The 25,066-nt window shown below is 45.8% G+C and overlaps 1 protein-coding gene across 1 annotated transcript in view; it reads left to right on the forward strand.

Moving 5' to 3' along the window:
* Positions 1-25,066, forward strand: part of PGAP6 (post-GPI attachment to proteins 6) — a 654,474-nt gene that overhangs the window by 492,592 nt on the left and 136,816 nt on the right. The window contains exons 11-12 of the mRNA XM_086941336.1: positions 21,473-21,619; positions 22,395-22,511. Of these exons, the coding sequence (XP_086797462.1) occupies positions 21,473-21,619; positions 22,395-22,511 (264 nt within the window). The remainder of the gene's footprint in view (positions 1-21,472; positions 21,620-22,394; positions 22,512-25,066) is intronic.

The raw sequence follows: 25,066 nt of genomic DNA on the forward strand, positions 1-25,066 counted from the left end.
GTACAAACTGGGCTCCTGCCTGAACTTAAAAAAGTCTTCACCAATCCCTGAAGTGGGAAAAGATACTTGTAGGAGTGACACTAAACTCCATGAAAGCCAAGATTTTCCCTGTAGCAAAGAGAGTCCAGACACCGAGTAAGCTCGCTTCTTGCACAAGGGTCAGCTTCTGAAGGTGAGAATAGTGAGAACAATTATGGCCATGATGGCATCTTGCTTATCCCGAATACCCCATGTGAGACTTCACATGAGACTACTCCAGAAGTACTACAACAACAATAGTCAGAGGCAGACCTTTCAAGCTACCAACTCCATCTGTAAACATCTCAACAGCGGCAACCCACACAGGATTTGGTGCCCATATGGGAAAGCTAAACATCAAGGACCCGGAGTAAGCAGTAAAACTCATAAATGTGTGGAAACCTTAAATTGTCGTCTTAGCCCTCAAGGCCTCCTAGATACGCACTTTGTTAAAGGGCATCCCAGATCCAGACAGACATGATAACCATGTTCTAGCTCAACAAAAAGGAGGGGACAAAATTTCATGTGCTAACCAAACTGAACAATTCATATGAAAGTAGGCTGTTCAAAGAAGAATAAAGTAAATAGTGATATAGCTACAGGAGAATCAGACAGACTAAGCAGACATGCAGACGCCTCACACAAGTGGAAACTAAAGCTACAGGTCTTGGATTACATCTTTCGGAAATGGGGAACACCAAACTTAGACCTATTTCCAACTTAATAAACACAAAATGACAGAGCTTTGCATCCAGGTATCCATACCACCGGTCAATAGGAAGTACCCTATCGATTAAACAGTCTGGAAACTTTGCCTCTGTTCCCCCCCACCTTTCTTTTGATACTGCATGTGATGACAGAAATGCAAATAGACAAAAATGCTACTAAAACTAATAGCACCTTAGTAGGCCAAGCAAATGTCGTTTTCATGCCTAGTGGAAATGTCACGTGACAGATTCATGAGGTTGTCAGTGTACCAGAACCTGTTACAATAAGGGGGAGGAGTTTGAGGTTTACCATCCGGAACAAGCTACCCTTGGCCTAGCAGCATGATTCCTAAAGACCTAAAGTTTGGTCACTTGGTCCGCCAGCCATGGCCATGGAGATATTTAAAGAAGCCAGAAGTTCAACCTCAGTTAAGTGTGACACTGCGAAGGGCAGCCCATTAATACACAGATGTAACCGGACAGGTCTTAGTAAGGGCTGGACACATGACATTATAGTAGAGAGGTACGAGATGCACCTATTGGATAAGAAACTGTTCGAGGCATGTGGGCTGCTGAATTCATATCTGTGCATAGATCGCCGCCTAGTGTTGGGTCCGGATGATTGCACATTGTTGTCCTGGAAGAGTCTTCGAAGTATCACGAGATAGGTGGCTCCTCCCCTGGACTACAGTGCGCATGGGCATCCTCTCCATCCCCAGATTGTTTTTTTCCGCCATTGGGTTCGGATGTACTTTCTCGACTCCAGTTCGGAATCTTTATAGTAACTCTTTGCTAAGGCCAAAAGGCCTTCGGGGCGTCGGTATTGTCTCGTTCGGTGCCTATTTTTCTCCAGTTCTTCGAACAGGATATCGAAGGCCGCTTTTGACTTTCGACACCAAAGGCCCAAATTACGACGACGATGCCCCGTCTGCAACTCTAATACCCTCACATTGATGTGCACCCAGTGTGCAATAAATGTTTATCCCCGGACCATGAGGAGGCCAGCTGTATGGCCTGCTCAAAGTTCCGGTCGAAGAAAATGCTTCGAGTTCGACGCGCAGCAAGGCAGTCGGCGCAGAAGTCGGCGCTCGAGCCGGACAACATCTTCGAGGCCGGTGACGAGGAAGGCGCCGACGAAGAAGATCCTGACCAGCAGTTGGACCCAGCGTCGGAGCATGACTCCAACTTCGTTGTGGACGAAGAAGACGAAGACTACATCCATGAAGATGTCGTCGAGGTAGGGGACGACGCAGAGGCCATCGGGGCCGTCGATGACGACTCAAGCGATGAGCCAGGCCCAACCGCAGTAGCGGGGCCTAATAATGACAATACGCTCCCTATGGCTCAGGTCGAGGCATCGCCGGAAGGCCTTAGCCAAGATCTTACTCCACATTCTATAGCCCCGCGTCCAGGCCCGGCTAAGAATACTTCAAAGGAGCCATCAGTCAATCCATCAAAATCGAAACCGAAACCTACAGAGCCAAAACCGAAACCGAAACTGCTAAAAGTAGTCTTCGGATCGACGCCATCAGACTCATCGACGCCAGTCAAGTCGAAGAGTGTCATCACCCCTTCGGGGTCACAAGGGGGCGCCGCCTCGAAAACCGGGGCGCCGAAGCCAGTCTCTACAGTCAAGCACGTCACCTTGACGCAGTTGACGTCGACGTCCAAGCATGGCGACAAGACCAAGAGTCTCCAGGCCAAAAAGACTGTCGAACCGACAATTGCAGCGTTTAAACCGCTATTAAGCAAAGCTCTCGAGTCGAAGACCAACCCCGACCCGAAACTGCAGATTGCATCAACGCCCAAGGCCGTACACGTTACGCACCGTGAGCTCGAGCCGACGCAAGGAAGCAAGCATGCTAGTTAGCCTCCGAAGCAAATCGGGTCGAAGACTACGGCAAGCTCTAAAAAGGTCGGCTCGTCCACAGGTCACCCTCCACCAATTAAATACGGTCTGCCAACAACAGCTCGACCCAAACATATCGAGCCGCACAAAAGCACTGACACATCCAAAAGAGTGTCCGCGTCTTCAAAGTCCAATCCTGAAGGACTTATGTTCCAAGAACCCTCGTATGACAACCAGTCAAAGCTCTTCATCGACTCGGAATCTGGCAGACTCGCCGTCCATAAACGGAAAATCGCACCAGAACATCCCTTAGAGGCATACAAAATCCCTCTTAAAAGGAAAAAAACTCAACCACCTCACCAGTTCTCTTTGAACATGTTGAGAGTTATTCACAACAAGTTGCATATTCTCCAGCGCGCAGCGAGGAGGACGTGGGTGATGATTACAGTCAGATGGCCTTCACTTATCATACTGACACTGACCAAGAAGAACCTCCGCAATGGACTGATGCTGTAGACCCTGATGATCCACAAGCTGCACCAGACATTCAGTCTTATAATGTCAAAACCTGGCTGTGATGGTGGGCGTAATGCAGGCCGGAAAAGCAGGCAAGGAGGCCGTATATAGTGGGCGATGTTTTTGTTTATTTGACTACAAGGTATAAATCAGGAAGCGGGGAAAAAGAATAAAGTCCAGATAAGGGATCCGAGGTCCGTTGCAGGGCTTGGGGTCCAGTTCCTTTCTTCAGGTTCGTCTGGCGGGTCCGGCGTCGGGGAGGAACCTCGGAGGGCAAATAAGAGACAGAAGAGACCTGTTAGTCTGGCCGGGAACTCTATACAATGCTTCCACCGTCACCCGGGTAGTGGGGAAGAGAAAGGGAATGACCGTGAGGAAGGGGGGGCGGTATCCAGAAGGGAGGTAGGGGCGAGAGTGAGTCGAGTGAGGTCGGGAGGGGAAGAGTTGACACAGTGCAGTGCTATACAACTAATATACAGTGCGACTAAATGTATGATTGTGTCTATGGGGGAAGTTATTTACACAGTATCTACAATGAGCACCTAGCGTGCTCTTAGGTGGAATTACGGTACTCACACGGTCCGACGTGACTCTCCGCTGAGTCACGGCCGCTCTTCAGCCACCTCCTCGGCTCTCCACCAATCCTCCGTCCACACGTCTTCTTCGGTCGCCTCGTCTCCTTCTCCAGCTCCAGTTCGAGTGTCCTGCCACGATACTCCAACCTCGGTCTTCTGCCAGATCTCGGCTTTTACCTGTTCTGACGCTGCCACGGGGTTGGAACTTCCGGGGTTAGAGGGTTGTACTTCCTGTGGTCGAAAGTCTCTGATTGGCTCCTGCAATAGAGAGGAAGGCGGAGTTCCGTTTGACATGGTTGCAGCTCCTATGCTTGTTATCGTCCTGGGGAAATATTTGCGGGGTTGCAGTCCCGGCGGGAAGGAAGGTGACACAGGTGTGTGGGGGCGTTCGGAAGATAGTGGGGTCCGGGTCTCCGTCTCACATCGGCCTACTGAAGACACGGCGGCGTTTAACGCTTTAATAGAAAGGGCAGCCCTCAACCATGACGTGGAAATGCACGCAAAACCAGTGGAAGAAGATTTCCTATTTGATACTTTCTCCACCTCAGAAAAATCAGCAAAAACATTGCCTATGCTGAAAGGAGTCCTCAAACATGCTACGGACATTTTCAAAGAGCCCACAAGGGCAAGGGTTGTAAACCCAAGGATTGAAAAAAAATATAGACCTGTGCCTGTGGACCCTACCTACATCAAGGGCCAGCTCCCGTTGGACTCCCTCGTAGTGGCCAATGCTCGCAAGAGGGCAAACTCGCAAACTAGTGGTGGTGCTCCTCCTCCGGACAAAGAATCAAAGATCTTGAAAGCTTCAGGAAAACGGGTGGCAGCTCAGGCTGCTAATATTTGGAGGATTTCAAATGCACAGGCCTTATTGGCTAGATACGATAGGGCTCACTACGGCACATTAGAACAGCTGTTGCAACACCTGCCTGATGTTTACAAAGAGGGAGCAGAAATGATCATACAGGAGGGAAAGTTAATTTCTAATGCATCCTTCAAATGTGCACTGGATGCAGCAGACACGGCAGCTAGGGCCATTAACACCAGTGTAATGTTGAGACGTCACGCCTGGTTCCGCACCTCTGGGTTTAAACCAGAGATTCAAACAACTTTGCTCAACCAGCCAGTTAACCCTGACTTTCTTTTTGGTCCCGATGTAGACACAACCCTTGAACAAGCATTTACAATGCAATAGGTCACGCATTTACAAGAGTTTGAGCTATTGGCATTGTATATGACAATGCTTTTTATTTATGTTTTGAAAACCTGCAAGCAGTGCGTAAACACCTACTTTGTACTTAGAGTCTCTGCTTCAATGCCAATAGCTCAAACTCTCGCAAATGCGAGACCTATTGCATTGCAAATGCTTGTTTCTATTGTTGTCCTATGCAGTACGTCACTACGAGTCACCTCCGAATGTTCGGTGACTATAAGTGTGACAAATGCAAAACCAACAGTTGATAGACAGAATGCAGAACAATGTCATACATTCACCCCAGTACAGAGATCTGGGCCTAATCCATTGTTTTTTGCTCACACCAACCCAGTTCAGACATGACCATATGCAAATCTGCCTTGACCCTGTGCCACATGAGAACAGTCCAGCCCGAACTGCCAAGCCATGTCTTCCCTGGACCGGAATCAAGCATTCTAGGACTGGTTTCTGGTTATCATCCGTCATCCGCCAGGATAGCTTGACTCCAGTGGTGTGGAGAGCACGGGATGCCGCTACCCTTTTGACCTGGTCAGTCCATTCCCCGGTTGTCCCCTGTGGGCCTTTACTTTTCTATTCTTATAATAAATGTACATCTTCTACATTCATCCGACTCCTGTTCTTTTTCGCAACAGTCTATCATTCAATATTGCTGACTATGCAATGTATGTGAAAAATGCAGTTGTATTGTACAGCGCTCTGACACCTTCGGGTAAAGTCCGCGCTTTACAAAAATGAATAAATAAATAAATAAATGTTGTACTTGTCACATAATGCCCTCGAACAAGTGGAAATGCCTGCAATATCATCTGTTCCCTGTGACCTTTGGGTCTACCTTGATACTATTGTATTCGTTCATCAGCTACGCATCAGTTAATCTATGTGCCTTGTGTAACGCAAGAAAACCACTGTAAGCGCTCTAACACCTCTCGGTACAGTCCACGATATATAAAGCTGCATATGATAACAAGGCTGATAAAGCAACTCCGTGGATTAATGCACCCGCTGCAGACAACCACGTCGAATTTGCGGATCACAGGTTTTTGTCATACTAAATAACTTTGAGGTTTGGGTCATCTGGTTTTAAAATTGTGTTCTAACTGTTGCAGTGGTTTGTCCTTCTGCTTACATATTGGACTGCCATGAAGAAGGTTGGATGTGTATGTCGCTGTACTTCTTGGCACTACATGCTGCCTTACAATCTCAGGTGCAGAACATGATGATGGGGTGTCGAGGCTGGTTTGTGTATGGGAGAAAAGACGAGTGCAGCAGCTCCTGAGAGATTCAGAGAGGTGAACTGTTCGCTCCCGGTGGGACCCGTGTAACCACCCCTTTACCTAAGGCTGGAGCGGTGACCTCGAAGCTGGGAAAACCAGCTTCGAGTTTCGGCAGGGACTCACAACATCCTGTGATTATGGGCAAATCACCATCTCCCCGCGCCTAGAAAAATGAATGTGTCCGTCTGTAATGCAGCTAGTGCTCATGCAAAGCGCTCGGATACCTTGGGGTCGAGCTAACACTATTTTAAACTTTAAAAAACAAATAACTAAATAGACTATTTGTATCAGAGTGTGTTCTGTCATTGAATTCAGGGCAATTTTAATGCATCAACAGTTACCTGGATCACATACTGTTACTATAGTATAGTGGGCCAATGCGCACTGCAGAGATCTTTGTGTAACACGCAAGTAACAGATTCCGATCCAGATAGGGGAGGGGGTTGGGTCGATCAGCTACCAAAATAAAGGTATAATTCCGAGGAAAGTTTGTGCCTGTGCCCTTTTAGATCCGAGCTGCCTGCTGGCTGAGAGATCCCAGCCGGCGGTGCAGCCTGCTCTCTGTATGAACCCAGACTTCGACTCCTGCCGCCCTGCCCTGTGTGTGTAAATATGAGCAGGACGCGGCAGTGGTTGTGAGTGTGTAGATCAGGCTGCGGACTACCGAAGATCACACGCAGCCACTCCCCCTCGCCTCAGGATTGGTTTCCCTGAAGCTCACATTACCCAGAGCAGGGCTGCTCTCCCCGCCGCTGTGCAGCAGTGTGATGTGAGTAACCGTGGATTGCAGTGGTGCTGGTGGGCGTCTGTGGGGCCCCTCCCTGCCTGCTGCGCGTCGGCTCCCCCTTAGATTACTGATTTTTTCCATCGATCACGCCCTGTGTAAAATGTACTTAGTTTGATCATAATTGGGGACACACGTCACTATTTAGTCTGTTGTAGAAATCATTCTTATGCTGTAATGCAAGCTGCTAGGATGCTGCCTCATTGGTGACTAAGACACTTCAGGGCCTTGTACGGCCAATATAACCAGCAGTGGCAGGAGCACCATGGGGCAGGGCTTCGGCTGCGCCTCGGGGACTGTGGCTCTACACAGAGGTTGATTGTAGGGGGGACTTCTCGATGGGACCCCTCAGGCTGCAGCAGAAGTTGAAAACACCGGGAAGTAGGGGTCCCAGTCGGGCTGCTGTCCACCCTGTGGGTGCTCTACTGCCTTCAGTGTCATCTGGTGCTATCGGAAAGTGCTGTGATGCCCTTGGGCCAAGATTGCACTATATAAAACTGCAACAAATACCTAATTCTCTGCTGTCTGCCCCCTGTCCGAGCCCGGGAGGCAGCAAAGCTCGGGTGGGCGGGGGAGGAGGAGGAGGGGCAGACTGAGCTCACCGCAGCAGCTCAGAGGGAATTCCTGATAAACACAAGCCAATGCGCTTTGACACACTGCAATCCACTAAATGCAATGTGATACAACACACTCAATGGCAAAACAAATAAAACAAAATCATACTATGCAATGCAACAGCCTACACAACAAGTTACCGGTCTAGGTTGCTGCACGCTTTGATGAAGCAGAGTTGCCGGCGGGGGCGAAACCAGGAAGTCAGGCATCCTTGCCCGTGACATGGGCGGGGCCTGTGACGCGGCCGGAAGAGGCCGGTGTTGCGCGTTGATGCTGGGCTCCCATCATGGAGGGAGAGCCCCGAGGTAGCGTGAAGATCCAGAGAAGTGCCCCGCGTGTGGAGAAAAGGAGCGAGGCGACTCGACAAAAGAGCACGGTGAGTGGAGGGGGGGGGATAAGTGTGTCTGTGTGTGTGCGCGCGTGAGCCCCGTGAGTGGTGGGGGGAGGGTGGTGCGTGTGTGTGTGTGTGTGTGTGCGTGTGTGTGTGTGTGCGTGTGTGTGTGCGTGTGTGTGTGTGTGTGCGTGTGTGTGTGTGTGCGCGTGTGTGTGTGTGCGTGCCTGCCTGTGTGTATGCCTGGGGGGGAGGGGGGAGTGTGTGCGCGAGGGAATGTGTGTGCGCATGCGTGACTGTGTGTGATTGAGAGAGAATGCGAGGCAGGGGATGCGCACGGCGACGTGCGCGCCCTCGAGGAGGAATCTGAGACAGCGAGGCTCGTGCCTGAACACTGTCTCACATTCCTCCGAACACGCCGGCAATAGGTGCTTCGCTGCTTCGCGCTCGACCTAAAAAATTAAAAAAGACACTGAGACGGCAAAATCCATGGGGGCTCTGCAGTCACAGCAGTTTCGGGGCAGTTCCTTTCGTCGCTCCGGTAATAGGGGAGCCTCTAGAGGATAAGCTTTACAGCAAGCCCAGTACAACAAGGGGAGCACGCAAACCACCTATACAAAAAAATAACAGGGGTGGATATCTTGGGAACAGCACCAAAGGCAGAGGACGTGGAAATAACCATGCCAGATCCTCCGCTCCCAACAAACAGTGACGCCTTGTCACTGCCCCCCGATTAACACCAGTCGGGGGAGACTCCAGCAGTTCCTGCCTGTCTGGGAAGGCATTACCACAGACAGGTGGGTGAGACAACTTATCCAATACGGCTATTGTCTAGAACTAACCTCCACTCCCCCCAACCTACCCCCAAGGCACCGTCCTATGTCCGCAGAGCACATGCACTTATTGCAGCAAGAAGTACTCTCCATGCTGCAAAAAGGGGCAATAGAACTCGTGCCTGTAAAAGAGCAAGGCACAGGGGTGTACTCTCTGTACTTCTTAATCCCAAAAACGTACGGTTCCCAATACATACTCTCAGAACACTTTCATATGTTAACCTTACAGCAGGTCCTACCATTGCTCAGTCAGGGCGACTTCCTAGCAAACCTGGACCTCAAGGATGCATATTTCCACATTCCCATTCACCCAAGTCACAGGAAATCTCAGATTCACCATCAACAATCCGAGTTACCAATTCAAGGTCCTGCCTTTCGGGGTCACCACTGCCCCCAGGGTGTTCACCAAGTGCTTAGCAACTGTGGCTGCGCACCTTCGGAGACAGCACATCCATGTCTATCCCTACCTGGACGACTGGCTTGTTCAAGCAAAGTCAGCCCAGCAGTGTGCCAGCCACATGTCACGCACAATTCACCTCCTACACAGTCTAGGATTCTCACTAAACTACCAAAAGTCGCACCTTCAGCCCGCTCATGTGCAACAGTACCTAGGGGCAATAATAAACACTCTAACGGCTTCAGCGCAGCCAAACTCTGCCAGAGTCAACAGCATGCAGCTGCTAATTCAGAAATTCAGGCCCCAAAAATCGCTCCCAGCGCAAGTATTCATGCAGCTGATCGGTATGATGGCCTCCTGCATATTCATAGTCCCGCACGCGAGGCTACACATGCGTCCCCTTCAAGAATGCTTAACACGACAGTGGAACCAGGCTCATGGGCATCTAAAAGACCTAGTGTTGGTGACCGGTCGTGCATACAACTCTCTGCTTTTGTGAAACACACAATACCTGTGCTGGGGACGACCGTTCCAAGAGCCTGTCCCACAAGTAGTGCTGATGACGGACGCATCTCTCCAGGGCTGGGGAGCGCATTTCCTCCATTATACTGTGCAAGGACTATGGACGACACAGCAGCAAAAGATGCATATCAATCTTTTGGAGCTGATGGCAATCTTCATGGCGATGAAAGCGTTTAAATTGCACCTGTGCAACAAAGTCGTGTTGATCCGGACGGACAACATGACTGCCATGTATTACATCCAGAAACAGGGAGGCACACACTCTCCACAACTATCTCATCTAGCCCAGAGCATGTGGAAGTGGGCCATCCAGAGGAACATCTTCCTCATGGCGGAACATCTCCCAGGCAAGGACAACCAGATGGCGGACCTTCTCAGCAGGCACAGTCATCAAATGCACGAGTGGGAGATTCACCCCTCAGTGCTCCAACCATATTTCCAGCAATGGGGTCATCCAGAGATAGACCTCTTCGCCACAAAGGAGAACGCAAAATGACAAAACTTAGCCGCCAGGTTCCCACACCTGCAGTCTCAGGGCAATGCGATATGGATGAACTGGTCAGGCAAATTTGCGTACGCTTTTCCTCCAGCTCCACTCATACCGCTAGTGGTACGCAAACTGCAGCAGCACTCCATGACGCTCATCCTGGTTGCTCCAACGTGGGCACGACAGGCTTGGTACACCACGTTCCTGGAACTTTCAATGGTGCCTCACCAACGGCTACGCCTCACACCCAGTCTCCTCACTCAGAGCCATGGAGACATACAGCATCCAGATCTGCAACAGTTGAGCCTGGCGATATGGCTCCTGAGGTCATAGAGTTTGGCTACCTCAACTTGCCCCCTGACTGTATGAACATCATCAAAGAGGCAAGGCGGCCTACAACTAGGGCGTGCTATGCAGCCAAATGGTAACGATTTGTCATCTACTGTTCCAATAATGACATTAATCCTCTAGATGCGTCCACGCAAAACATCATATGTTACTTGCTGCATCTATATCGATGCAATCTGGCGTATAGTTCCATTAGGATACATTTGGCCGCCATGGCAGCTTATCTTCAAAACAGGCAGCAACTTTACCTTTTCAAAGTGCCTGCCATTAAAGTCTTCTTAGAAGGACTCAAAAGAGTGATCCCTCCCAGGCACCCTCCTTCACCTGTCTGGAATCTAAACGTCGTTCTCACCAGGCTCATGGGGCCACCCTTTGAGCCTCTTCATTCTTGTGAGATACAGTTTCTTACATGGAAAGTGGCTTTTCTGATAGCCATCACATCGCTACGCAGAGTTAGTGAGCTTCAAGCCCTAACAATTCAAGAACCCTTCCTACAAATTCATGCTAATAGGGTAGTGCTGCGCACCAACCCCAAATTCATGCCTAAGGTCGTCTCGCAGTTCCACATTAATCAAACCATAGAACTGCCAGTTTTCTTTCCAAACCCAGATTCAGTGGCAGACCGGGCACTGCACACCTTAGATGTTAAAAGAGCTCTCCTGTATTACATCGACAGGACAAAAGACTTTAGAAAGACTAAAAAACTGTTTGTTGCCTTCTCTCCACAACACAAAGGCAACCCTATTTCCAAATCGGGTATAGCCAGATGGATTGTTAAGTGCATACAAATCTGTTATCAAAAAGCTAAACGCACTTTAACAGTTCCCCTCGAGCGCATTCCACACGCGAGCTAGGGGCATCCATGGCTTTCCTAGGTAACATTCCTCTAGAGGATATATGTAGAGCAGCCACATGGTCCACCATACATACATTTACCAAACACTACTGCGTAGATGTACACTCCAAACAGCAAGCCGCTGTAGGACAGGCTGTTCTCAGAACTCTCTTTCAGACTACTGCAGCTGGCACTGGCAACCGCCGCTAAGGAGGTAACTGCTATTTATTCTATGCACAGATATGAATTCAGTAGCCCACATGCCTCGAACGGAATATGCTACTTACCAGTATGCATCTGTTCTTGGCATGTAGGGCTGCTGACATTCATATCGCCCGCCCTCCTCCCCGGTGCCAGTTGCAGCTGTATCACTCAGAATCATTTTCAGGCATGGTCGTCACTTTCAGTATTACACTCCATCTCTGCCACAATGGCGAAAAACAATCTGGGAATGGAGAGGATGCCCATGCGCACTGTAGTCCAGGGGAGGAGCCACCTTATCTCGTGATACTTCGAAGACTCTTCCAAGACAACAATGTGCAATCATCCGGACCCAACACTAGGCGGCGATCTATGCACAGATATGAATGTCAGCAGCCCTACATGCCAAGAACAGATGCATACTGGTAAGTAGCATATTTCTTCCTACACATGGCAGCCATAGTGGTTTGTATACATGGAAAGTATTAGGAAGAAATTTCTACACTGTCCCAGGCCTTACAACACATAAGCCTTAGCTGCAAATATAGAAGGGCAGAATAGTGATGAGAACAAAACCCCAGTTTATCCCATAAGCGCGATCATGCTTTTATGTTAACCAGGTCATACACTTACGTGTGTTCTTCCAGCAGCCTAAAACACTAGCAGAGGGCCCTACACGTGTTGCATGTTGGAAGGGCAATTATGTACTAATTACAAAAAAAACAAAAGGAAGGAGACTGCTTTTTTACCGTCTGTGCACAAACAGACAAAGATTTCCCAGTCACGAAGGAACAATTGTGAGCTAGATAGTCCAGTCAATCAAGGCATGATACAAAATAGCAGCCGTGACCCTGGGAGAAAAGCCAAGGGAGCACTACTCTCCTTTCACGCTTACATCTGCATGGAAGGTACATTGTCTTCTGTGCACACCTTCACAAAGCATTTCTGTGTTGACTTTCAGGCTAACAAAGATGATCAAGTGGAACACAGGGTACTACAATACATATTTGTAAATATACACTCTGGTAATCCTGGCCCTTGCAAGTGAAGAGAATACCACTACTTGACAGGCACTCCAAAATAAGTGCACCGCATGTAAATCCAGAAAAGATTAATGCTGCAAAACAAAATGATTACTTAACTTTAGGAGTAGTTTTGTATCTTAAGGAATTACGAATATCTATTCATAGAGAGTCATACCACGGTTGGGAAAGTCAATCTCTACTCTCCAAAACGGCATTGATTGCGGTCACAAAATTGGAGGTTGTGTGTTTCCTCTTCTGGATTTGGAGCACAAGCTGTCAGGGAGTAGGAGGCATTATAACATCGCCACAGGATCCGTAGGCATGTCAATGTTGAACATTTCATCTGCTATCTCCCGGGCTTTCGCCAAATATCTGTTCAGTTTTGGGGTGTGCTGTCTCAGATGGGAGACAGTTCATTGTACCACATGGTCTCCAATACTTATCCGGTTTTATAGGGTTGTGGTTCTGTAATTTCTGCAGGGTGTGATACCAGTGACAGTGTGTTTGTGTTTCTGTAGAGCCTCACACCCTGCTGTGTTGCCCTGTCATGGATTTTCTCTCAACCATTCTGAAAGAGTTCTCTACTTAGATTGCTATCCCTGCGGACGTGGTCAGGGGGAAAAGGCAGTTTATGGCGAACTAACTTACCCGTCGCGTGTTGCTGCGATCTCAGAAGAAAGGAAATTTAAGGAAACTTGTTATGATAACATTCAATTTACATTGTGTCATTTTTATTGAAACTTTTTCATTTTAATATGGAAAACATTTTAAAGTGTTGTTTTAATTCTGTTTTATTTTTTTGTTTTTCCGTCTGGTGCGTACACGAATAAATCTGAAGGTTTTCCGACGTGTGAGCTGGCCACATACAGTTGTCCATGTGAGAAGCACGGATTCTCCAAATCTAGTCCACACGCTTGCAGCGATTGTCCTTGTGCTTTGTTGATAGTCATTGCAAAAGCGAGTCGCACCGTAAACTGTAAACGTTCAGTATTGGAAAGATTATGAGAGCCCTGGGGGCCGATATTTAACAATTGTTTTGCCAGAAACCTTCGCAGGAGTGTACTCAACAACTCCCCAAAGTTTCATGGCGATCGTATGAATGGTATAGTAATGCATAAAGGACAAACAGAAATACTTTCGTTTTTATATATATATAGATAATGGCTGGAACTAGTAAACCATATAGAGTTTAGCGCATAACCATGTTCTTGATAGAAGGGTACAGAACCCAGTGTTGCATCTAATTGTAATGGAACCACACTGAAAGCATGGAGGCCAACTCATTCTTTAGCTCCTCAAATGGTTTCATGTTTCCCCCGAACAGCAGCAGTGACCCTGCCATCAAATACTCTGTGTCTCAACAGGCTTTGTATCCAGCACTGTCCTGTCCTATTGTAAAGTCAGATTAAAGCCCCCTGTTTCTGTGGGATTTGTGTATTCATTGAACTGACCAAAGGGCTGACCTTGCAATTATAGGCTTCATAGATTACTTTATCTGTCAATAAAACACTACTGTTTTGGTGTCTCATCCTTACCCCATTCCACCAGGTCCTGCAAGTGAGCTGCTTGATAGTAACGGAGTAGGTTGGTGAGAGCTACTCTGTCCTGATCCATGGGCCACTACAAGTATATGCTTGCAGATGACTTTTGGTTCCTAACCTTCCCTTTTAAAGTTGTTGAGATACATCTAAAGTGATTAATTAGCTTGTGTGGAGGCCGGTAGAGGGCTTGTCTGGAAAAGGCATAGAATTTTAGATAGAACTGTCAACTTGACAAAGGCCACTCTTCCCAATCACAAGAAGTGTCCCAAATGCATATATGTGGATCTCTTCTGTCATCTCTCAGAAGAAGATAATAGTTTAGTGCAACCAGTTGTGTTGGAGAGAGTGTTAATTGCATTTCTAAGCATGCGATTGCTTGTTATCTGTGTGCCGATAGCTTACTGGAGGCTGTATGTGGGTAGAAAGGAAGAAGCCTAATTCACATTGTTGAGCAGCATATTCTGAGACTCCGTGCACAAATAAGCACTTGTCGCCACAGGAGCCTGGAGTACCATCAATGAATGGTGGTGGCTGTATGCAGAATGCATCTCTGAGCAAAAGATGTCAAACATGATTTCTTTTTTGTTTTATTTTTTAAAGCACACTACATAATTTTCAGAAAAGGGACATGGACAGACCTGTAATGGGCCCTTTCCAAGATGGTGCTTTGTCAATAGGATGTTACCTGAGGTTCCCAATCTAAGATGAGGTAGACATTTCCCTGCCATGTCAGTTCCTGTCAATGCATCTATAAAAAGGTGTTCCCAAGCATCACAACACATTAGTTTCCATATTTTTTATCGCTGTTGTCCTCCCTCCGTTTACTATTTTTGTCTGTGAATCTTTTCTCTTGTAATTGGAACTTTCTACTGGATTCTACTCCTGTATATTCTTACCTGGCTCGTTTCTGTTTCCTGGTGTCCGGTATTTGTTGTCTTGCTAATCTCTACAGTATTAACCCGTTGGCTGCTGCCGTCAGCCAACGGTCGTCGCGTGCACTACCTTGGTATTGCTTCGCACGTCCGTTGGCCGATGCTGTCCCACCCTTTTTTCGAACGTTCAGCACTGGAGCTGAACGTTCGACGCAGCCAACGGGTTAATCGTCATCAAGATGTATATCATTGCCAAAGAGGTGTTTACCCTTCGTGTTTTTTCTTCTTCGCCTTACCAAGGACTCTTTTAAGGAGATGCATGACACCTTTCGCATATACTCTTCTATGTGGGGTGCTACCGTGATGATTGGGTGCATTCGCTTTTTAGTCATGCAGTCTTGAAGGGAGCTCAACTGACTTTCTTAGTGTCAAGTAATTGACATTGCTTTGGTTGCCCAGCAGAACTTGAAAAATTGACTGAAGAGCATTTATCTGTCCACATTGACTTGAGAGGGTCAGAGAATGTGACCATAATATCAAACAATTTACATAACAGCTAAGGTATATAGAACAGCAATCCCAAATAGTGAGTAGATGCACTCTCCGATCTTATAACAAGGACAAACAAGACTAACGCGGCAGCCCAACAGCACTTAAGAAGTACAAAAATATCTTAACGCCTTTTACTTTGGTCAACAAAAGCCTTACAACGGTTATCTGAATGGCAACATGTTTACACCTTGCTAGGCCATAACATCCATACTAAATCCTGCAATATGTCAACTCCATTAGTAACTAATCCTGCATCAAAGGGAATGGTGTCCCCACAGCAAAGTGGATTGAGCACATCTGTGGTCTCTGCATTGATACAAGCATACAGGGCACTAGTATCTATGATAACATGGGTTTGATCTCGAAAATCCAGAGCCACAAAAATTGAATTATCCCACTCAACAAAGCCGATGTTTGCATAGTCTTCAAGTCTGTCGGAGAAAATGGGTCACCTTGTCCCAATGGTTTACCAGGGTTTCTATTCAGAGCTGACACAGTGTGTTGTCCAGATAATCCAGGAGTGTAAACAAATCGCCCAAGTGCCACAATTCTGGAGAGGGTCCATTTTACACCCAATTTTCAAAAGGGGCAGCAACACAGATCCGGCAAACAATTGCCTAATCGCATTAGTAAAAGTGAGACAAAAGATTATTCAAAAGTTATATTACATGAATTAGAGGATTTGGCTTCAGGAAAGAACCCTAAGGGGCCGATTACGATGGCAGGCGGACTTGAGTCCGCCCACCATCGTAGCGGGGATTGGGACCGCCTGCATGTAAAGCGGCGGGCCCTCACCCCACATTAGAATGCGACCACCACCATGGTGATTGCATCCAGGCACTTTAACATTGCAGAGGGTGCTGCTGGCAGCAGCACCCGCCACAATGTTAAATTGACATGCCGTGCATTTTCATGCACTACGTGGCAGGCACCACGTAGTGCCTGCCACTTGGTGTAGGGAAATACAGGGGGGTACCATGGGTGCCCCCACCAGTGCACAATCACCTCCCCCAACACAAGGGGGGCCCTCAACGGGCCACCAAAACCAATCCCTCCCAGCCAGCATTGTAATGTGGCGGACGGTGCCTTCTAGGCACCGCCACCCTTTTACAGATGCAGACCACTCCGCCAGGCAATCGTTCCGATTGCCTGTGGCGGATCCATGGCGGGCGGTCTTTGCAACCGCCATGGTCGCGGTCCGATTCCCCCGCCATCCCAATTTGGCAGTTGGGGAATCGAGGTACGATGGCGTCGGGCTCGCCCCTGCACTGCTATTAAAATCGGCCCCTAAATCTTTATTCACCAAACTGGATTTAGGAAAAAATCATCCATCATAGACAGCATAGTCACCTTGTTTTATAAAGTACACTGCTCTTCTCTGCATGCCAGCCCACATGTGCATGGTTTGTAGATTATTCTGCAACCCTCAATAGGGTATATGAAAGTAAACCCTCTGATAAGCTTGCAATTGGGGTAATCCAAGCACCTTACTCAAGGCAATCTTTTCTCGTTACTCTGACATGTGGGTCTGTATTAATTTAGGAAAAACAAACACAAGTCAAATACAGCCCAACCAGGGCCTACAACAAGCCTCTGATTTTGCCCCTATGTTGTTTAACCTCTTACACAGCTGATATTGGCAGGACACTCTCAAAGGTCAACACAATTCCACCTAGCATTAGATTATACATGTTGGCGATTGCCTAATATGCAAATCACTTCGTCATTCTTGACCACACTAAAAACGGCATGCAGTGTGCACTGGATGAGTAAATAATTACTACCTGAATAAAAAGTATGTGGCCAATATTGACAAAACAAAGGTGATGGTCTTTGGGTGGTACAAGAACAAACCTAAGCTGCACTGGAGTCTTGGTGACCTAAAAATTGCAGGCTCACAGAAATATTATTTGGGCGTAAGGCTTACGAATAGCGTAAAACAAAGACTTACACCTAAAGTACATCTCGGAAAAATCTGCAACTGTAACATTTGCATTGTGCAAATGAAACATCCCATGAGCAGAACCCATTATAAGAACCGTAGAAGAGCAAAGAAGAAGCAAAGTTTCTACAGACAATTTCAAATGGTCATCAAGCTTACCCAGGGAAGCTTTCATCAGTGTTTGATAACCTACAGTGTGCTGCATACAGACAAAAGTTCTACTTACAAACGACACCCATCGATCCTTGTTATGCCTTGAGTTTGGCCTGATGGGCCAAGAGCAGGAATGTAGGGCATTATTCATTAAATACTATCACTCAGTTATTCACGCTAAACCACACTCTAGTAGGAAGGACTTACAGGAGATGTCCAGTAACACTGATTGTCCTAGCTACTGTGTTAAGGATCTATGGGCCAGATGTAGGTAAATGGCATTTACCGATTCATAAATACCGAATTTTACGGATTCGGTATTTACAAATCGGTAAATGTTATGTAGGTATTTTTACTGAATAATTTAACGAATCGGTAATATTCGGTAATTACCGAATCGGTATTTACCGATTCGGTAATTGCCATTGATTCCTATGGGCCTTGAGGCCCATAGGAACCAATGGCAATTACCGAATCGGTAAATACCGATTCGGTAAAATTACCGAATTGACAAGGGGGACAGGGTGTCACTTTGACACCCTGTTGCACCCCTGATTCAGGCTTGTGTGACATGTGACACACATACATGCCCTTAGGGCATGTATGTCAATTCAATTCAATTCAATTCAATCTTTATTATGTTTTGGAACTTCGTGGAGGTCCACATAAGAGAAACACACAATACAAAACTCCATTCATTACCAAAATAAAAGACAATTTACAACAGTTACCGCAATACAAGACAATTCGTAGATACATACTACATAAGCAAGCCTTCAAAAAATAGCTAAAAAGCATTTAAAAAAGTAAAAAATGTTAAAACATAATCTGTCATTTGGAGGGTTATTTAGGGCAAACATAAAAGAATTAGCATTTAAAATACCCATTTGCAAACATATTTGCCTTAACCATTTACGGCGAAAAGGACGCAGTACTGGACATATAAAAAGTACATGCATTCGATCTTGGGTAGACAAATGACAAAGGTCACAAATTGCAGGGACTCCATACCATTTAAACAAGAGGTTATTTAGAGGTAGCAAGTCCTGCCTCAAGAGCAACCAGAATCTCCGAACGCTATGGGGCAAATTCCAAGTGACATAGGGTTGCACAAATTTTCTTGCAAATGAGTCAGTAAGGGGATTAACACCTTTCTTAGCAAGAATCGAGGCACAGTCCAATCTGTAGCTAAGGTCCCAGGAGGCCTCTTTTAAGACAGACTTTAGCTGTGGTGCGGATAAGGAAAAGAGGATATCCTCCTCCAGCTGCAGAAGGGATACAGCCTTTCTAAAGTTTTTAACGATTAAGGAATATTCTCTTAAACTTCCCAATAATTCCGCCTTTAAGAGAATTCTCATAGTCCCCGCTTCTCTTCTGGCTAAGCTTGCAACCCAACGTATTACCGCTGCCAGGCCCTGCACCCAACTGCTGCGCAAGCCGAACTCAAGTCTGCAAGCGGCCCTTCGACCACATTTAAAAAATCCCAATGTCTTAGGTCGACCAATTCCAATCCATATAGGAGGGTAGAAGGAATTTTTGCCCTGAAGACCTCCAATAAATAAGAAAAATGCCTTCTTCCCATTGCCGAATACAGTGCACTTAAGCTTTTCCCTTGGGATAGGGCCTTCTGGGCATTGTTGTCGATATGGGGTTTATCACTTAAAGAGTCTGAAATTACTTTTCCTAAGAACACATAACTCTTTACTACCTCAAGTTTGTCGCCTCCCACGGACCAGACAAAGTTCTCAAACTTATGTTTTTTCCGGCCTGAAATACACATTATTTTACTCTTTGCTGCATTGATTTTTAGATAGTGGGTTTCTGCATACAAATGTAAAGCATGGAGGCGTTTGGCAAGACCTTTAGGCATGAGATCCATTATTAAAATATCATCTGCATATAGCAGATATGAGATGTGTTTTCCACCCAAGACTGGAGCTATACCGTCGCAAGAGGAGAGTGAGGTGGGTAGATCTGCAATATACAGAGAGAAAAGCAGTGGAGCAAGGAGGCAACCCTGCTTAAGGCCATTAATTGAGGGAATGATCTTAGACAATCCTCTATCTCCTCCTTGGAGAACTTGACACCATGTGTCTGTATGTAGCGCCTGGATCATATCTAACAATTGAGGGGGCATGTATGTGTGCCACATGGCACAGGTGTACATGCACAGATGTGAATGTACACAGGAATTCGTTATTTATCATCAAATGGTATTTGATGGTAAATAACGAATTCTAAAGGGCCTGTGGCACTGTTTTCAGTGCCACCTACATCCAGATTTACCAATTCGGTAAATTTACTGATTCGGTATTTTACCAAATCGGTAAATTTACTGAATCAGTAAATTTACAGAATCGTCAAAATTAGGGCCCCCTACATGTCAGAAACCAAATACCGGTCGGTCACTCATGGCTTCCCTCCTACACCATTGCGAGACTTTATGATCTTCAAATCCCAGGCGCTGCCAGAATCTAACTAAGGCCATACAAACTGTTACCTTCCATGAGGTTATACCTGTTTCTAATCTAACCGCTTGCACCATTGAGCATTTAGGAAGTGAAAATAGATTTTTCAAAACATTTCCCTCCTCGGTGTCCCAACTATGTTTACCGCCCAAAAACAATCACTCGGCCCCATATAAGCATTGCGGAGGGACCATGGCTAAATATGCCTTTAAAACCGGCCTTTCAGATTTTTCTCCGTAGATTCCGTTAAATTTCTTTAGGCCGTTTATCGAGGCAGCTGACCTTATTTTTAATGCGTCAAGGTGGGTGGTCCATTTCAGATTTTTCTGAAACCACATGCCCAGATACCTATATTCGTCTACTGTTTCCAGCTTCACCGAACCTAAAAACCAGCTATACCTTATTTCCCTTCGCCCAAAACATAATCTTTGTTTTATCCATGTTTACTACTAACTTGTTATAGCTACAGTACTCATAAAAATTATTCAACTTTCTCTGTAACCCGATCTCTGTTTGGTCGAAAATCACCAAATAGTCAGCGTATAGCAGACATGCTATATGTTTCCCATTTATCTTAGGACTTGCCCCCCTTGCTCCATCTAAAATTGAGGGTAAGTCTGCTATCAAAAGTGAAAAAAGTTGGGGGACCAAGACACACCCTTGTCTCAGCCCATTTCCAATTTGAATTTTTCTAGAGATACTCCCATCTGTGTCTAAAATAATCCGTGCCCAGTTTGCAGAGTGCAAGAGGTGTATTAGGCTCAACAGATCTCTAGGGATATCATAACCATTCAGTGTCTCTCACAACTTCCCACGGTCCACCAAATGAAAAGCCGCACGGAAGTCCACGAAGCAACAACACAACCTACCATTCGACTGCAGTTCTTGCATATTGCAAAAGCATTTTCTTTAGGAAAGTATTATCGATATATTTGAATGCACTGTCACTTTAATGTTTTGATTACAATAGGATGATGTAATTGTAGAACTAAAAGAGATGGTTGGTGGTAATAAATTACGCAAATATTTGTTGACAAATAATGACATTAATACAGAAGAATAAAAATGGAGGCCCGATTTAACCATGTACCACAGTGATAGTGTATGGTCTAGCTTTACATCACTAAAAGAAAGGAAGGGCTGATCATATTGATATAAATGGGTATGAATTGGGTTTGTAGTCCAGTAGAAGATGCAGGGTGAAACGTGTCAGCAGTGCCTTTGCACCTGTTCCATGTCCACATGGACTAAGGAAGAAAACGTTTGTATGCTTGAATGTATGTATGTATGTGTATACAGAGCTAGACCCCTAGGCCTTGCTTCTTTTTTTTGTTTACATGCATGTATTACTAAAAGCAGCTGGATATTTGGATATTGCTTGGTCTGCCAATGTTTTTGTCTTCTTTCTTTACAGTTCTATCATGCCTGTGACCAGCCAGGGATTGCAGTAATGTGCATTATGGACTATGACACTTTGCAGTATTGTGATTTCCTGGGCTCTGTCGTCTCCATTTGGGTGACTTTGCTGTGCATGTCTAGAGTAAAGGATATCTTGAAATATGTGAGTGAGCTATAAATTCTACAAACAATTCTGGTAGAGTGATCATGAGCTGTATGTAGGTGGTATGGGGTGCGTCACTTCACCTATTTTTTGAGTATGTCACAGCTGTCATTATCGTTTTTAAATTCTGCATGCATTCTGTGCCTGGGTTTCTATGTTTAGATCTGTCCAATAGACTGCTTTAGGAGTTTTGCCAGCCTCCTCTTTTGTTTAAAAAAAATCATGCTAAAAATACATACAGACATGGAGGCACTTTTAGTCAGTCATTGGTCTCTTCAAGTATCATTCGCATTTTGCGTTGACCCACCACAGCCTCCTGCATGGTGCAGTGGTCCAGCCTACTTTAGCCATTGGCTGTCTTCACTATAAGAGACAGCATTTCGTTTGTGCATCTGTGGACATTCTCCTAGAAAGTATTCCATTTCAGTGGCAGGCTGGTAGGCCAGTCTCTGCTTTCATTTTAATTTATTTGTTAAAGTTTATTTTGCTATGGATCATTTTTGTGGTGTGATTTTTTTTTTTGTGTGCAAATATTTCCACTTTTTATTAACTTTTTTTATTACTTGTGCACTGTTAAGGTCTGTTATCTTATTTTTTTTTGCTGAAAACAAATATAGCAGGCTGCTTAGGTCAGACCTTTTGCATTTGGTAATGCTTGTTCAACCTGCTCATTCTTTTTTGTGTCTCTATCCTTGCGGCTAATGAGTAAATACTCTCCACAGCTCAGTTTATTTGCACATTCTTCTTAACTGCTATTCTTTCTCTTTCCCCACAGATATTGTTTATCCTTGGCACTTTGCTCATTGCTATGTCTATGCAGTTGGATCGAAGAGGAATCTGGAACATGATGGGCCCCTGCCTTTTCGCAATTACTTTCTTACTAGTTGTATGGGTAGGTTATATCAGAAGCTGTGTTGTTGTCTCTGAACACCTACACTACTGTTATTGTTTTAGTTATACTTTCCCTTTCTTGCCATGTAAAGTCATAATGTCCCATGACTATAATCTCCTTGTCCCTTTACATATGATGATCATATTGTTACAGTTACTCAGCAAGCTAATCTCATGGTGAGGGAGAATGAGCCCTTAATATATATTTTTCACCCCTTCTTCATGTCGTCTACCAAATCATAGTATAACAGTCCCTGGTCTGATTCTGAAAACTGGATTATGGGAGATGTAGTAATGTGTCTGTCCCTGTCCCTTTGTGAAGCAGTAATTTAGCATCTTTTGGAGACTAAATCCAACTCTACTGGAAACATTTCAAGAATAAATAATGGCCTTTGCTTTAATCTCCTGAAGTGGGTCAGGTCTGAGATTCAGATTCAAAAGTTGTAAAAACTCATGGACTAATTTATACCTTAAATAAGACCCTTGAGTAGTGCAATCCAAATACATTAACCTAGAAAGAATGTCAAAACATAGTATTTGTTTAGCACTAGAGCTGATGTATAGCTATAAATAGTGCCGGACTGGCTGCGGCCTCAGGGTCCAGGTAGTGGGGGCCATTTTCCATCTATCGGGACTACGATGTTCAGCTTTACAACGTAGTCTTTACCACACATGACCTTAACTACTCAGGTAAGTGCAAAGTATTGGCTTTTACTTTCACCACGCATCCTTTACCATGCAGGTATTTTGTTTATTTCAATAACATGATTTTCATGCTATCAAAATATGGTTTAACATACAGGTAGAGATAAAAAGAAAGTAAGAGTGATTTTAGGGTTAAGGGATGGGTAGAGGAACACGGAGGTAAGGGTGATTTTGGGGTTTGGGATGGGTAGAGGCAAGGGTAATTTTAGGGTTTAGGGGTGGGTCGGAGTACAGGAAGGTAAAGGTGATTTTAGGGTTTAGGACGATAGAGGTAAAATTAGGTATTGGTGGCAGGGTTTAAGAGTCGGTAGAGGTAAAGGTAATTTTTAGATTTTGAGGATGTAGAAGTAAAGGGAGGCAAGTATAATTTTAGGGGGAAAAATAAAAAGGATTATAGCCCCCCCCCCCCCCCCCCCCTATGCAAGAGCTATTGGCTTTGGCAATGTGTTTTAGCCACTATGTAGACCTGTGTATCTGCTGTTCAGCATGGATAAAAGTTAGGGGCATGAAGTGGAATGATATGAGGTAGATTAGCGTAGAGGGGAGTATGGGTAGAGTGGGGTAGAGTTGAGTGTGGGTAGAGTGAGGTAGATTGGAGTGGGCTGGATTGGAGTAGACGAGCTGGGTAGATTCACTGGGTAGATTGGGGTGGTGTGGGGTGGATTTGAGTGGTGAAGATAGGAGCATGGTAGATTGAGGTAGATTGGGGTAAAGTGGAGTGGAAAATATTAGGATATATTGGAGTGGAGTGTGGCAGATTTTGAAAGAGTGGAGTGGGCAGGATTAGGGAATAGTGGAGTGAAGTGGGGTAGACTGGAGTAAAGTTGGGTAGATTGAAGTGGAGTGTGTTGAAGTGGGTTATATTAGATGTATTATAGTAGGGTAGAATTGAATGGAATGGGGGTAGATTGGGGTAGTGGGGTAGATTGGAGTGAAATGGGAGTGGTGTCGTTTGGAGTGAAGTTGGCTAGAGTGGTGTGTGGCAGTTTGGAGTGGGTAGATTGAGTTAGGGTGGGTTAGATTGGAGTGAGGTAGATTGGGGTGGGGCAAATTTGATGAGGTAGATTGGAGCAAGATTTAGTGGGGTATGGTAGATTGAAGTGGGCTTGATTGGGGTGGAGAGTTTGGATTGGATTGGACTGGAGTGGGTTAGGTTTGAGTGGCATGTGGTAGATTGGCGTGAAGTGGAGTGGGGTAGCAAAGGAAGAGTGGAATGGAGTGTGGTAGATTGAGTAGAGTGTAGTGGGGTAAATAGGGTGGAATGGAGTGGTTAGATTGAATTGAGTTAGTATTGGGTGGAGTGGAGTCGGATAGATTGGAATGCAGAGGGGTGGAGTGGAGCCAGGATTGGAATGGAGTGAGATAGATTGGGGTGGAGTGGTTGGAGTGGAGTGGGATAGATTAGGTGAATTAGAGTAGGGTAGATTCAATGGAGTGGGGTAGATAAGAGTGGGGTGATTGAAGAGGCATGATTGGAATGGGGTAGACTGGAATGGAGTGGGTTGGATTGGAGTTGGGTAGAGATGGGTAGATTGGAGAGAGATAGATTGGGGCTGAGTGGGTGGGGATATATTTGGGTGGGTTGATTAGAGAAGGGTAGAAGTGTGTGGAATGGGGTGAGGTAGATTGGAGTAGGTTGGAGTGAGTTGGATTGGGTGAAGTGGGTTAGATTGAAGTTGAGTGAGGTAGATTGGAGGGAAGTAAAGTGGTGCATATGTTGGTAGCGTTGAGTAGAGTGTGGTAGATTAGAGTAGAGTTGAATCGAGTGGGGTATAATGGGTAGAGTGGGGTAGATTGGAGTGGGGTAGATTAGAGTGGAGTGGAGTTAGATAGATTGCAGTGTAGTTTGGA

This window comes from Lissotriton vulgaris, chromosome 10 (genome assembly GCF_964263255.1).
Source record: "Lissotriton vulgaris chromosome 10, aLisVul1.2, whole genome shotgun sequence".
Classification (NCBI taxonomy): Eukaryota; Metazoa; Chordata; class Amphibia; order Caudata; family Salamandridae; genus Lissotriton; species Lissotriton vulgaris.